At 45.1% G+C, this 14,982-nt stretch overlaps 1 protein-coding gene across 3 annotated transcripts in view; it reads right to left on the reverse strand.

Annotated features, from left to right (window-relative positions):
• Window positions 1–14,982, reverse strand: part of ZFR (zinc finger RNA binding protein) — a 691,036-nt gene that overhangs the window by 546,746 nt on the left and 129,308 nt on the right. For all 3 annotated transcript variants that reach the window (XR_015309278.1, XM_086960497.1, XM_086960498.1), the window contains one exon: window positions 14,588–14,832. Coding sequence is in view for 2 of the 3 variants with exons in the window: in XM_086960497.1 (XP_086816623.1) it covers window positions 14,588–14,832 (245 nt within the window). In the remaining variant the exon portion in view is untranslated. The remainder of the gene's footprint in view (window positions 1–14,587; window positions 14,833–14,982) is intronic.

The raw sequence follows: 14,982 nt of genomic DNA on the forward strand, positions 1-14,982 counted from the left end.
TCGACATTGCACACATCCCTGTGTGGCACGCCTACAACCCACTACTATGGCATAGACCAGTCACCCTTCTATCCAGGCACCATACAAGTGGTGAGGGTACAGGTGCAGGAGCCCCTTATCCCTACAGTGTCTAAGCCAATTCTTAGATATTGTTACTGCAGTGTGCCATTAGGAGTATATGGTGTTTGTCATTACGAACCCCACAGTACCATAGCGGCCTTACTGAAAACTGAGAAGTTAGTAATAAAACATCTCAGCACATTAAACCCACACTGATGGCAATGTGGGATTTAATGACAAATGCACACAGAGGGCATCTTAAAGATGCATCCTACAAAATGACCTAACACTAGTGTCTAGGATGAGTGGCTGCTCCCCAAATGCCAACACCAGACAGGTTTCTGGACCCCTGGTTCGAGAGCCTGCTGCTCTTGGGGTCTGAAACAATGCACATCTTGGAAGGAGGTGCCAAGCCTCCTCCTCAGGATGGGTAGGGTCCATGAAGGGGAAGCTTCAAAGCATTTCCCCAGGCATTTTACTGCTTCCAGCAACTGCTCCCCACCAGTTCAGACCCCCATTTTGGGCAGGAGAACCGGTAGGAAAACCAAGTGAGGAAGGAAGGTGTGCCCATCTTTGCCAACACCACCCTTAGGTGGGGGAGGAGACCTGAAGCACAACTCAGTCCCCGCCATATTGCAGAAGGGAGGACCCAGCCAACAAGAGTGAGGCATATGCCCCCTCCCACTGGAGGGTGGCATAAGATGGGGTGTACTGACCCCAAGGAAGGGACTGATTGGTCCCAGCCTTTTCCTTACCTGTAACGCCCCCAAGTCTAGTATTTAGGGGCACCCCTGAGCCTTGCCTCATCAGACAAGAAAGGACTAAAAAAAGGACCGAACAGCTGTGCCGAAGCTAAGAAGAGGACCACATCCACTTACTTGGCCCCAGTCCTACCGGCCTGTCCACACCTCGAACCAGCAGCAGCAAACCTCCGGTGTGTCCTGCAGCCAGCAACCTCAAGAACCCAGAGGACCTGCCCTGCCTGCCACACAACAGACTTTATCTCCCATGAACACTGGATTTGTTCACCTCCAGCTCTGAGAAAATCCGCGAGTCTGCACCATTCTGCACCCATCGCCCGAGTGGTAACACCATGAGGAGGTCCAACCGGCGATCCTGACCAAAGATCCAGTGATTCCTGACCTGCCTCAAACCTCCAGCAGACGCCTGCAGCCTCAATCCGGAGGGTCCCCTCAACTGTGACAAGGAGCTGGTAAGAAGATCCGACCCTAAAAAAACACCCCTGCACCCGATGCTTCACTGCCTTGGGTGGCCTAACAGACTGTGTCTAGCCCACCGCCAGAATCCAAACTTACCTCTCCAAGTGGTGGTTGCTGCCAGAAGACCTTCGTCCCAAAGTCTGCAGTGTGTTGGCAAGCCGGAAAATCCCCATTGAAACTAACACGGCACTCGATGCCAAAACAGCAGCCTGCACCCAGCCCCCCTGGTCGCGCTGAGGGTGTGCCTTTGGTGAAAACCTGACCCCCATTTGCCCTGCGCAAAAGGCCAGGAGCTTTGGTCCCACAACTTTGTGGCCTGCTCTTGAGCAGCCCCAACCAGAGGTCCCCTACACCCATTGGATAACAATGGGCCTCAGAACTCTGCACCCGGCCGCCCTAGAGTACCCTGGGAGCCCCCCCCCTCCTTCGAGTCTAACCCCAGAAATCCAACTCCCACAACAAAGTACTTACCTGCTAATAGATAACTATTTCCTCCCATAGGATAACTGTCTGTTTTCTATGAAAAAGTTTTTAAGTGCAAGTGTGGAGTTGGAAAATCTATAAAAGTCTATACAACCATGTATTTCAAAAAATCTTTTATTCGATTAATCGTTTTGATAATCATAAAAAGTACATCATAATTTTAAATACATCATCGTAAAATCACATTATTACATTACAAGTTTATAAAATATAAAAAGGATTACTCTTTAAGTCATATACAAAGTTGGTACGGATAATCAAAGATTCAGCTAGGCGTCATTTCTATGGTTTTACGAGTTGTTTAACATGATTTCAAGAACATTGCTACATTCTTTGCCACATATTGTGTTTCTAGCTGTTGCAATGCTAGAAATGCCGGGTGACAGGTCCTCAACCCCATCTGGCGCAACAATGGTATAATCCAACGTTTACGCATTTCAACATAATAACGACAAAACAACAGTACATGTATAGTCGTTTGAGGGGAGACCTGATCACATGGACATTTTACTAATTCGTTTGACCAATTTAACACTGTTGGGAAGGTGACCAGTCGAAAAAACAGATTGAAACGGAACCTAGTTAATAGGTATTTTTCGTGGTTCGATATATGGAATGTCAGGTAAGGCTGTATACCTGGGGTCACTTGAACCATCAAGATATGAGCATTTGATTGCTTAACTATTTCCCCAGACAGACGCAATTCTCTTAAGTGATTGAGACATTGGTGCTTCAAGGCTTTTCTACTTATCTCAGTAATAGATGATGGCTCAATAACATACTGAATAAGGTCCAGGTCTTTCAGGAAGTTGACAACATACACCAACCATGGGATATTTTTCCAAGATGTCAATTCTAAACATTCAGTGATCAGGGCACGTGTTAGTTGGCATTGTGGCTTAGTCCAAATACGGTGCCATAGGAGTATTGGTTGACATTTGATGAAATCTGCTAGGTAGTCAATTCCAAGCTCGATATGACAACCGTATGTAGGGGCACTCTGTGGGAGTGCCAGCAGATATTTGGTAAAGCCATTTTGGATTTTTTGCAGGTCTACTGTATTTACGTAGCCCCATACACCAGCTCCGTATGTTGCGATGCTCTGACATTTTGCTTGATGGATTTTAAGCAGTACAGATGGAGTGGGTTTACCCAGTTTTCTGGAAAATGAGACAAGGGCGGAGGTCGCTCGCTGATAAAGCAGTTTTCTGGTTACCAACGCCCTTTTCCAGGTTAACTGGTCATCTATTAAAATACCCAGGTATGGGTATTCCCTAACTCGTTCCAGTTTGGATTGCTCAATACAAAGATGTTTAGAACTTTTTACCTTAGGCCCAGTTTGCATGACAAAGGTCTTACTCTTATTCACTTTTAACCCAAATGAATGCATGAAATTACAGTATTTATCCATCTGATTTTGGAGCTGTACTAAGGTCCTAGCAAAAATTACGGAGTCGTCAGCATAGAGTAATGCTGGGATAGGGCGATGGTTGATGGTAGGTAAATCCTGGCTCCCTTCTAACATGGCTGCTTCCAGACCCTTAGTGTATAGGTTAAACAAGAAGGGAGCCAGGACACAGCCCTGTCTGACTCCTCGGGTTATTGGAAAAGAGGATGTTAATTCTCCACCCATGCCATATCTCACGCAAGCCGAGGCATCGGAGTAAAGCTCGCGTAGAAATATGATGAGAGGAGGATCAACACCCAACTCCTCCAAAATGGACCACAGCTTGGCGTGGATCACACAATCAAACGCCGCGCTGAGGTCGACGTAGACCATAAATAAGTTACCCTGTTTTGCTCCCACATACTTTCCTATTAAAAGGGTTAGATTTAAGGCCTGTTCAACAGTACCCAGTCCCTCCCGGAATCCATACTGGAGATCGGTGATGATGTTCTTCTCTGCCGCCCAGTCCTGGAGACGATCCAGGACTAGGCGACCCGCAACTTTCCCCAATGAATCCAGGAGGGAAATGGGCCTGTAGCAGGCAGGGTTGTTTTTCACCCTTTTTAAAAATTGGGAGAAGTATAGAGGAGGACCAAGAGTCCAAAAGGCCGATATTTAAAACTGCCGCCATTAGCTGAGTGACAATTGGGGACCATAAATCAATGTTGGTGACAAATATGTCGAGTGGGGCACCATCTGGGCCGGGAGCCTTTCCGGTTTTAGAGGAGGATAAAGCACGTGTGACCTCACCGAGTGTAAAGTGAAGATCTATTGGATAAACCCCCTTTTTGGAGGACGCAGTTGTTGGATCGGGCCGTGCGACGCAGTCTGAGCGGGGGTCACTAAATATCTTTGAGAAGTGAGTCACCCACTCATCCGCGGTCACAGCTACGTCCAAATGCTGATGTGAGTTCGCCTCGAGCAGGAAAGGGGATTTAACTACCTGCCAGAACTGGGAGCTGTCCTTGTTATTGCAGCTCTCATGTAATTGTGCCCACAATTTGTTCTTATGGTCCTTTTTGCAGTTAATTTGGGCCTGTTTGTACTCAGATCTTAGTTTGGCTACTTTATTTTTGTCTCTAGTTGGATTGTGTATTTCCTTTTTTAAAGCGGTTAGAGCTTTTCGACATGCCGTATTAAACCATCTTGGCGCAGGCTGGTTACCTGGTTTATGATTACAATGTAGTTCAGTCTGAATAACTTTCAGGATCTCCCCAAAACTAGAGATAATTTGCTCGGGGGGGGGGGGGGGGGGGGGGGGGGAAATCCTCCTCCAGACAGATATTTATCCATGGGAGTGCCTTAGATATGACCTTACTTGTTGTTATTAGTGGATCTATCCTTGACCATTTCACGGAGAAACCGTTGGTTCTATCCATGCTCAGTGATTTTTGGGTCAATAGGCTCTTCCTAGTTGAAAGGGAATCGTTCATGGTCAACTTAAGAACAATACTGTTAGGGAAACGATCACCTGAGATTTCTGATCCTGTAATGAACTGAAAAAGTGTACCCTTTAAAGAATAAGAACACAATATAAAATCTATGGTGCTAAAACAACCCCTACCGTGGAAAGTAGGTTTAAATTCCACAGGAGGGTCTGCAAGTTCGTTAGCATACGTCAATTCTAGAGACATTAAACTATCGTTAAGAGAGTCTCCTACGAGGGAGTGGGTGAAGTGTGTCAGTGGACAATCATTTTCATCTAGAAGGCCACAATTGGTTTTCTTGTAATTAGGACACAATGAAACGTTAAAATCCCCTCCCCATATTACATTACACACAGATGATGGTTGCTTAGTGCGTTGATCATTTACAAACAGAAAAATTGCAGACACAGTTTTCGCACATTCTACTGGAGATAAGTTGTTATAAAAATTGATGAGACAATATGACGTACCATTTTTAAAAGTAACCAGTAGTATTTGATAATTCAAAGTGGTATAGAGGGTAGAAATCTTCCTTACTGCAAGGTTATTTGAAATGTATACCGCAAGGCCCCCCAAAGGTCTACCATGGGTGGTTGGACAAGCTGGAGAATGGTATGTTTTGTAGCCATGTATGTGCAGTGGGTCAATTGTCCAGGTCTCTTGTAAACAAATTATATGGTGTGTAGTTACAAATTCCAGCCAGGATTTAAGTAAGATCTTTGATCGAAGACCTGCTACATTCCAGAATAGTATAGGTACTAGCAGGGTCGACGAAGTATTAATGTTAGGTGCTAGACCTCCTTTTTGGGGTGGAATATTAGGGGGTACATGATAGTCAGCATTAAGAGAACAGGGCAAAATATCACCTCGACAATCACATGTGATGGAATGACAGGGCTGAATGTCAGCACATTGTTGAGAGTGTACATCTACTGCACCGACTGAGACTACTGTAGTTGGTAGTGGCATCTCTTTAGCCAATATGATTGGAGATTGAGAGAAATTTGATGACTTCGGAGTTAGTAGGCCAAATAGGGGTGAGTTCCTATCGTCCAGAATGTTGGCCGATGGTGGTCAATCCATCATCTCCAAACAATCGAACCTGTTATATGTAGGAACACCCCTCCAGTCAAGAAATGGCATAGTGTCTCTACCTCCTTGACCCGTCCAGTTTGACCAATCCGGATTTCTATTCCAGCTTCCTACCTGGGTCCAGTTCCACTCAGGGCCTGGAGCCTGGGATTTAGCTGGAGGATAGAAAAAGGCTAGTCTTTTCGTGCCAATTCCTTCTGGAGATATTTGAGAACCCCAAGAGGAAATATGTTCAACTGTTTGGGGATCTTCAAAGTTTATTATTACACAATCTCCTTGGATCGTTTTTGGTTCCTTCCCTACCCAGGGGACTCTACGAACTGAGACAACTCTATTGTTGGCGTAGGGAGGAAGTGGCCTGTTCATCGATAACCAGTGAAGTACCTTATTTTTTAAGGACCAACCAGGTTCTTCAGAGTTAATGTGCAACACTGGAACCCCGGTCATGATAATGACGAATGGGGTTGCTTCTGGGGGAAGGTGTGCAGGGCGAGCTCCATTGCGTCTTGTGTTGTAAGCTGCGTTTTTGGTTGCTGGTGTTTTTGCTGTGTTCGATGTAGTAGGTAGGGTGGTGGGTTGACCCGTGGGTACGGGAGGGACTGGAAGGGAGGAAGTAGCAGGCTTTTTTGCAGCGGTGTTAGTTGCTGTTTGCTGCACATCTGTGCTTATTGGTTTTTGGTGGACTACCGCTGTGGTAGTCACCAATTTGTGGGCCTGGGGTGTTTGATGGGGAATTGTTCCCCCCACATTTTTTGGTTTTAGATTGTGTGATTGGGCCACGGAGAGAGCTGGAGTGGGGATCGAACTTTTCTTGGTTTTTAAATCTGATGTTAATGTTGCTAATGATTTTTCAATTTTTGACAGCGATATCTCTATAGGTTTCAGATGGAGTTTGATTAATGCCTCTATGGAGGCCAGTGTGTGAGTATCGTGAGGGGTAGGATCCCGCCCACTACCTGTGTTACCACTAGAGGTAGGATTAAATATGTCAGATGAAAGATTTATTATGTCTGACGTTGTGGCGATAGTCTGCTGTTGTGGTATCGATGGTTGGGATATATGTTGGACTGAAATAGGAGATTGAACAGTGGATTGTGTCAGGGAATCCTGGCGAGTTTCAGGATTGTTTTGGGGAGATTTCTTATTTCCTTTTTTCCCCTTCCTTTTTTTCGGAATAGCACCTTCCCTCTGACCCCTAGTATTAGGAGAAGGAAGATCCTCCGGTGTTGGATTCATAAAGAGAGTTGGGGTTCTCTCAATTGATGGGGAAAGATGGGATGTTGGAGAGTGTGAAATTTGTGTTGCTGAGAGATCAATGGACACTGATAAATCCACGGTGCCTGGAACCGTGTGGGTCTCTTGATGTAAACCAGAGTCTGAGTTACGTTGTGGAGTTTTAGCTGCTGCCAGTAGACCCAATGAGGAGCGTTTGGCTGCAGCTAGGTCTAGAGAGACCCTCCTTTCTAGCAGGAGGACACCTTGATTTATAGCGTCGTTTGCTTTTGCAATAAATTGGTCTATTGGGCCTATGACCTGGGCAGCATGCGAAGGTTTGCGGTTTCTGGTGATTCTAGGTGACATATTAGCAAATACAATAAACACAATTTCAGGGAGAAATACAAAACGCCAAAAGAGGCGACAGAAATATATCGCTTAGGAAGAGGGTCAAAATAGAGAAAAATGTCAATAGGGTGGCCCAGTCCAGTCTTACCCGGTCTTGAACGGGCTTAAACGGGCCCGCCCTTGGCCCGGGCTTCGCCCCGCGCTTCGTCCCGTGCGCGTCCCGCGTTGCGGGAGGGACTGTTCGAGTTATTATGTTCGCGCAGGGGGGCGTGGCCGCCGGGGGAAGAGGCACCAGCTGTGAGGTGTAAAGGCTGCTGGTCCTCGCAGTCCCCCGGTGAAGGCAGCAGGTAGATTAAAGTCAAGCGCGCGCTGGGAGCGTGCAGGCTGTCCGCCGAATGCGGAGAAGCTCCCACCAGCGGTGCGACCTTACAAATGAGCCTTTAGTTGTAAAATGCACCCTCCGTGTGCAGCGGGAAACCTTCCTTCAAAATGGCAAGAGCAACTGAGAGCAAGTGAGCGGCACCATGTACAAATAACCAAAACGCACTTGCTTACCTGTTTACAGGAAATGTCCCAGTAAAGTATCCAGGTATACTATACTGAGTAAGAAAAGTGATTGCAAAGTAAAATACATGACCTGCTATTGATAAGTCATTATAAAGTATATATACAGTATGTTAAGGTATTGCATTTCTAGTTATTCTACTGTAACCAAAGTATATATAAAACTACAATCCAAACTGTTTTGTTACTGCAACGTATAAATAATTTACCAGTGCCAGGCTTGCTTGGTTCTAAGAAATAAATATAACTAAATAATATTTTTATACAAAGCAAATTGGTCGGAGTTCGTTCTTTGAGTGGGAGCAATCATTTGCTGATTAAGAGTGTACAACAAATACACAATACCCTCTGATAAAGCCTTACTGCTTGCCCACACTACCACAAATAGAGAGTAAGGTGCTATCTACTTTTACGTCTGTCTACCTTTGGAGTTTCTCTGGACTCTGTGCACACTATACCTCATTTTGGTATATTATATACAGAGCCAGCTTCCTACAGGCAGGCACTCTCCAATCGGTGTTAGAGATTGTGCCTACTCCCCCAAGTGGGGTGAGTACATTGAGGGTGTAGTCACCCTAAGGTCATTAGCTACTGACCACGAGACCCCTAAAACGCCCCTTAAATACAGTGGCACGAAAGAAGACACCCAGTAGAGTATACTGCAGAGAAGATCAGACTTGGCCCCAGCCCTACCGGGCAGTCTTCAGTTTCTAGAGATCCTGTGCAAAAAATGGCCTTGCCCTGCAGCCAGAAACCTTCATAACCCCTGGAAGGACTGACTGCCTTCAACAAAGACGGGCTCTCCTGTGAACAGCAGCTCTGTTCAAAAGAATAACCAAAGAAAGACTCCAAGCCTGCTGAAGACAAAGAAACTTGAAGCCTGGAACCACCACTGCACCAGACGCCTGTGGCCAGAGTCAGAGTGGTACACCGGTCCCAGCGAGGTCCCCCAGCGCTCCAGAGTCCGAGCCCACCATAGGTTGACCCCTCCAGGAATCCCAGACGTCGCCTGCAGCCTCTGCTCAGAGATCCCTCTCCCCCTAACTGCGAGTGACCCGGTAGGTGAAATCTGACCTCAAAGGGCAACCCTGTATCCGGCCACCCTGAGCCCTGGAGAAGAGGCACTGAGGTGCACCTACATCCCAGAATCCTCCAACTTACCTGCCCTTCTGTTGGTTCCTCCCAGAAGACTTCCTGGACAAAGCCTGCAGCCAAAACCAGCAACTCCCATTGAAAACAACAGGGCACCCAATGTCAAACCAGCACCCGGCACCCAGCCACTCTCGTGCAGCTGTGAGTGCATCTTGTGTGCTATCTTGGATCCACCTTTGCCTTGAGCTAAAGCCTAGGAGCTTTGCTACAATCTCCAAGTGGTGTTCCCGTGAGCAGCCACCAACCTGAGGTCACCTGTCCCCCATTGGATAACACTTGGCCTCAGCACTCTGCACCCAGCCACCCTAGTGCCGCTGAGGGTGTTCTATTGACCCTAGGGGAACCCTGGTTCTAACCCCCAGAATTCTAAATCCCAAGACCTTAAACCCTATAACCTAATAATTTCCCCATAGGACGGCATTGGCAACTTTTCTTTGAAAAAGTTCAAAATTGTATGATCACTTAAGAAACAGTGTTTTAAGAAACAGACTTATCCTTTTTGCAGGAAATATCCCAGTGTGATATCTAGATATATCACACGGAGTAGAAAAAGTAATCCTGAAAAGTACTCTGGAAAGTAATCTAAAAAGTAGCTACAAGTTAATTTCAACTGTTTCTAAACATTTGACCTAACTTTAACAAAGCCAACTGCATTCAATTGCTTTCAACTGTATTATTCTTAAAAAGTACTATTTTACTTACCTGCACCAAGTCCAACTTGGTTCTAAAAATAAAGTACTAACAATTGGGCTGAATTTAGTCTGAGTGTGTGGCCTTTCTTGCCTGAGCGTGTACAATAAATGCTTAACACTACCATCTGATAATGCCTTAATGTTCGCCGACAAATAGAGAATAAGGTATTATCCACTTTTACCTCTGTAAACCTTTGGGATCCACTAAACTTTGTGCACACTATACCTTACTTTGGTATAGTATATACAGAGCCAGCTTCCTACACATGCACAGTATCACTGAGAGAAGTCACTCAGTTTCATGACTCAAAGGACTTCTTCGAAGAAAAACAACTGGCACAACTTCGCCTCTACCGGCTTCCAGACGCTCGCTTCCACTGAAGCCGCCAGACACGCCGATTCAGTCAGGTAAATGCCCAAACCAGCCGAGGTTAATCACCTCTAACCCTCATGCTCCCGTATAACTAGCTACTAACATGGGTGCTCCCTCTCCTCCCCCCCCCTTTTCCCTCAGCGTTCATGCTTGAACACGACTTAACCAAGACAGCCGAGCACGGCACAGATCAGCCAAGGTACGTGTAGCTCTGATCCTCAAGCGCTCGAATTACTTCCTAATGAGTCAGCGCCTTACTGTTTTTTTATTTTTGATATCAGAACGCTGGTACTTCACAAACATAGCTCGCCAGCTCGATTCAATTCTTCTAACACCATGCTCCCCTATAACAATGCTCCCCTTACTCTTCCCTGTCTCCCCAGTGCCCACCTGCAGTCCTCAAACAAACCATGATTTGGTCTGCATATGTTGATACAGACTGCACTTCCCCTTCGTGGATAATTGCTAGATAGATGATTCATGCTATCCGGAACCTACAACAGGTACTTTACTCCCCCTGACATGCCCTTCCTTCCTCAACTCCTGTAACTTCACCCTTAACCTCCTTCCTTTCCTTACAGCACGCCCCAGCTCAGACGAACTAGTCCTGATGACGATCCGAATTTACAAGGATCGAAACGCCGTCGACCTAACAGCCTGAATAACAGGCGCACTCCTCTGTGGCTCTACATCTAATTGAAAGAACTTTTACCTATTGTGATACCACGTTGTCACATGCGCTTTTGAGCCACTCACTGTAAATTATCTGCACCTTATTCACAGTGCGCCGTCCACACTGTTCACCCTCACTTGCGTCGCCACTTGCACTTTGTACACTTTTATGCATCAAGTTTTATATGGTTGTCACCAATTGAATTTATGCAGTGCTGTCTTTAACTGTATAACATCCGACCATGAAACTAATGTTACAATATAAAGATGATTAACTATCTTTTGTCATACCAACGAATATTCTCCTTCTTTCTTTACTAGTAATGCCATGTGCATGCATGTTTTAACCCCTTGCGTGCGGCGGGAATTCCCCGCCCATGCTGACTCCGCCTTGCGCGGGCGGAGTCATGACGGAACGGTTCCGTCATCAGCACAGCTCACCCGTAGCTGATGACGGAACCGTTCTGTCATCAGCATGCAAGGGGTTAATGGTCTACAGATCCTTACCTCTCAGGACACTGTTTCTTTGTTGCACCTTACCTACTCAGTCCTGAATTGGTATATGGGTTACACTCCTGTGAATTTTACAACAACTTCAGACCCAACACTGGATGGCAGGAGTATGCAGAGCAAGTGTATCTACAGCCACACATGCCATCGAACACGATAGTTCCAATGGCTTTGGAATGCTTTCAATGCAAAATTGATGCGAAAACTGTTGAAACAGCTTCTTCAAATTAGATTTTGCACTGTGATGTGATGTGATGAAGAACTGGCTGCCTTGGCTGTGTCTATGGGAATAAATCTGGTTTGCCATTATATGGTCAGTGTAGATACAATTCTGTTTTAGTCTCATGTAATGGCTACCTTCTGGTGTAAGTGTGTCACGGACCATGTCATAAGTGATATAGTATGCGAGGTCATAAGGAGTTCATCACAGGGGCTAAAAATATAGTCACTCCAGTTAACTAGAACTCCTGAATTTGTCTAGTTTTGTATGAGTGAAATGTCAGCATAACTAGAACATCCCTGTAACCTTTTGTTTTTTCCAGTGAATTTCTAAGTTTTTTTTATATTCTATTTTGCAACTAGAACGTCACTGTTACCTTAGGTTTTTTTCTGTGAATTTCATCATTTAAAAAAATGTTTTTTCTAATTGTAAATTGTGGAGGTTTCATTTCTATTGAATGAGCTTTGTGCCAGAATGAATCCTGCCCTGCGTATTTATCCAAGAGGCGGCCACCGTTTTGTGCAACACCTCTACCCAACTGGAGTACTTTCTACTGGCTAATTACTAAGTGCTACCTCACTGGTTAGATGTATAGTGCATCTCCTACACAACAGCTGCATACATGACGCCAAGGAAACATCTCCAGTGATCTTGTGTCTGTAACTTTGCTAATGTGTTTTTCTCTAGCGACTTCAGCAGATAACTTTCGAAGGTGGAGCTGCAGAGAAAAACACTTCAATGATCTGTACATTACAGAAGTAAGTGCTTCTTTGTTTGGTGAAGATGCGATTGTATTCCTAGGCATCAAGATCCAGTCTTCAAAATCGTCAAAAAATGAGCTGGTAGGGGTCATGGGGAGGAGTGGGGGAGGGGGGGGGGGTGAGGGGTGCGGGGGGCGTGGGGAGAGGGGTGTCGTTCAGTAAGCTGGCCTTAATCCTGAGAAGAGTGCATGAAGACACTGCATACCGCTAATGTATATGGGGTGGCACCAGTTTGATGAGGTTTGTAGGCAAGTTTACATACTAATAGTTTTTAAAAGTTTAGAACACAATATCTGGTCTCTGCAACAGAGGACAAGAACCGCTTCACCAACGCTACATGAGATATCGCGCTCGAGAAAAGAAACAGATTACAGATAGCTTCTCATGGTGGAAATGCAGAGAAAACACCTGGATGATTTGTACTTCACACAAAGTGTTTGTTTTTTCACTTTAGGGAGAGGGCAGAGCCGCTCCTCCCCCTGCCCCTCTCTCCCCCCCACAGATTTCAGTCCCAGGGACCGGCCATGTCAGCTGGGTGCTCCTAGGAGCCTAAAGGCCCCTGCAGTCCCAGCCAGCTCCTCAGCTCCCTGTCTGTCAGAGTAATCTTTTCATCTGTTTCCCTACATACATACTTGCATGCCGGGGAACAGACGAAAACGTTGCTTTCTGCAAGCTGGACCTGTTGTACAGCTCCGAGTTGCAGAAAGCAGAGTTAGGTTTTCTTTTGCTTGGTGGGAGCGGTCAGGGGATGCTAGGGGGGAAGCGGGTCCCCGCATATCGTTAACTATTTAGCGCCCCATGGAGGTGACGTTCCCCGAGGCACAGGCGGGCCCAGTGGCACATTGATAAATGTCCTGGGGAGGTGGCGATACTCGGGTTTTCATAGGCCTGAGGAAGGCGGCCCGTATGCCCACCCCCCCTATTTTTATGTTATGCCCTCAGGACCTGGCCCACCCGGATGGTAATTTAAAAGCAATGCTTTTTTGGCCTTGCAGGGTTCAAGGGGGACCAGGCTTGGGGGGCAGGGGGGCAGGGTATTCCAGGTTATTTTCTTTAAAACTTTTATTGTGGGACTCAGCAGAAGCAGAGTCAAGGTGGCTGTCAAAACTTCCTGGTTAAAGTGTTTGCAGTCAATCAGAGATCTGTTAGGTTATGTTAAATGCATTCTATAAAGCGCAGATCACCTTCAGGTCTCTAAGCGCTTTTAGAGAGAGTGACCAGAATCACTGGCGAAGACAGGAACACAAGACAACAAGCCGAAGTTACACTGTGGTTAACATTTGTCTAAATATTTCCCTCCACAAGCTTGTCATTTTTCGCAGTCATCACGGCCACAGATCTCACTATTTTTATTTTCTTACATAACTACTAAACAGATTCACACCAAATAAAGCATGATCTGCGTAAATAAATCTTCCTCTCCGACAAATTTGGTGTAATTTCTTTAAATGCTTCGGGCTGCATTTTCGACTAAAGGTCCAATGGGAATTAATATGAGACACGCACAATTGACCCCCCCGCTCCTTCTGGGCCCCGCCCCCTGCCGAATCACCCCGAAACTTACCATCCACAACAAGATTCACTGGGGCACTTTTTGGAAACTTTTGTTTAGCTCCAAACGGCGCCAAAGATACATTCAAATAAAAAAAAAACTTTTTCCTAAGGAAACATGATCCTAACTTTAACTACCAGTAAAGTATATATTTACTCCAACTGGCGGTAGAATGAATATATATATGTAAAAATTATATATTTTTTTTATTTGAAGCATAAATCCTAATAAAAAGGCTGCAGCTCTATTTTCATACCACATATCACTGTCTTCATACAACTCTAAGGTGCTGATCAATGAGGTACTTAGATCTCTAAGATCAAAAGATGGTGATATTTAACTTTTAACTTTTAAAAACCAACTAAAGTTTTTGTGAAACACTGGATCTCGTGAACCAGGATGGTTAACACATGGCAGTAACTCTGCACAAGTATAAAGCTACTGGCTCTTTCCCCAGATCATAACAGAATTAATTTTAATCCATTCAGTCAGTGAAACCTTGAACAAAGTTGAACTTTCTGGTGTTAATGGACAACAATAAGGAATGGTAACACATACAGGTTAGTTGGAACAAAGGCATACACAAAGGTCATAAAACTGTAGATGAACAGTGCTTAGAAATGTTCCAAATAATAAGCAAACTGGAACAATAAAAGATTAAATAAATAGATTTTGTTAAAGCAGTCTTGCGAATTTTTATAAACAGATCGTATATAGCTTGCAAAATCAAAAGCTTTAACCTTGCTTTTGAAACTTTCTATATCCCTCATAATAACAGGATGCAAAAACTTGTAGCTACCTGAGGTCCCGCACAGCTGATCTTACAAACAGCACAATAATGGATCTGGGGTGGTTTCGGAGGTTGTTTTGGTTTGAGCTGCTTATTCTGGAATGGTGTTTTTTTTGTAAAGGTACTGCCTGTCCATGCAGCGCTTGCTGCGGCAGCAGCAGCAGCTACTGCTTGTTTCTGATGTTGTTGCTGCTGTTGATAATAGGTTGATGCAGCAGAGTAAACTGCTGCTTCATAGCCAGAATAAGCCGCGCCTGGAAAAAAAAAACAGGCCTCATTACATTTTCTAAATATACAAACAATTAACAAGATAGCCACTTTAAAAGCCGACCTAAGAATACTTAATACACTTCAGCCTGACTTATCAGCTGTTAAACTCATTTAATAATAATACAATTAAAATT

This window comes from Lissotriton vulgaris, chromosome 3_1 (genome assembly GCF_964263255.1).
Source record: "Lissotriton vulgaris chromosome 3_1, aLisVul1.2, whole genome shotgun sequence".
NCBI classification, from domain to species: Eukaryota; Metazoa; Chordata; class Amphibia; order Caudata; family Salamandridae; genus Lissotriton; species Lissotriton vulgaris.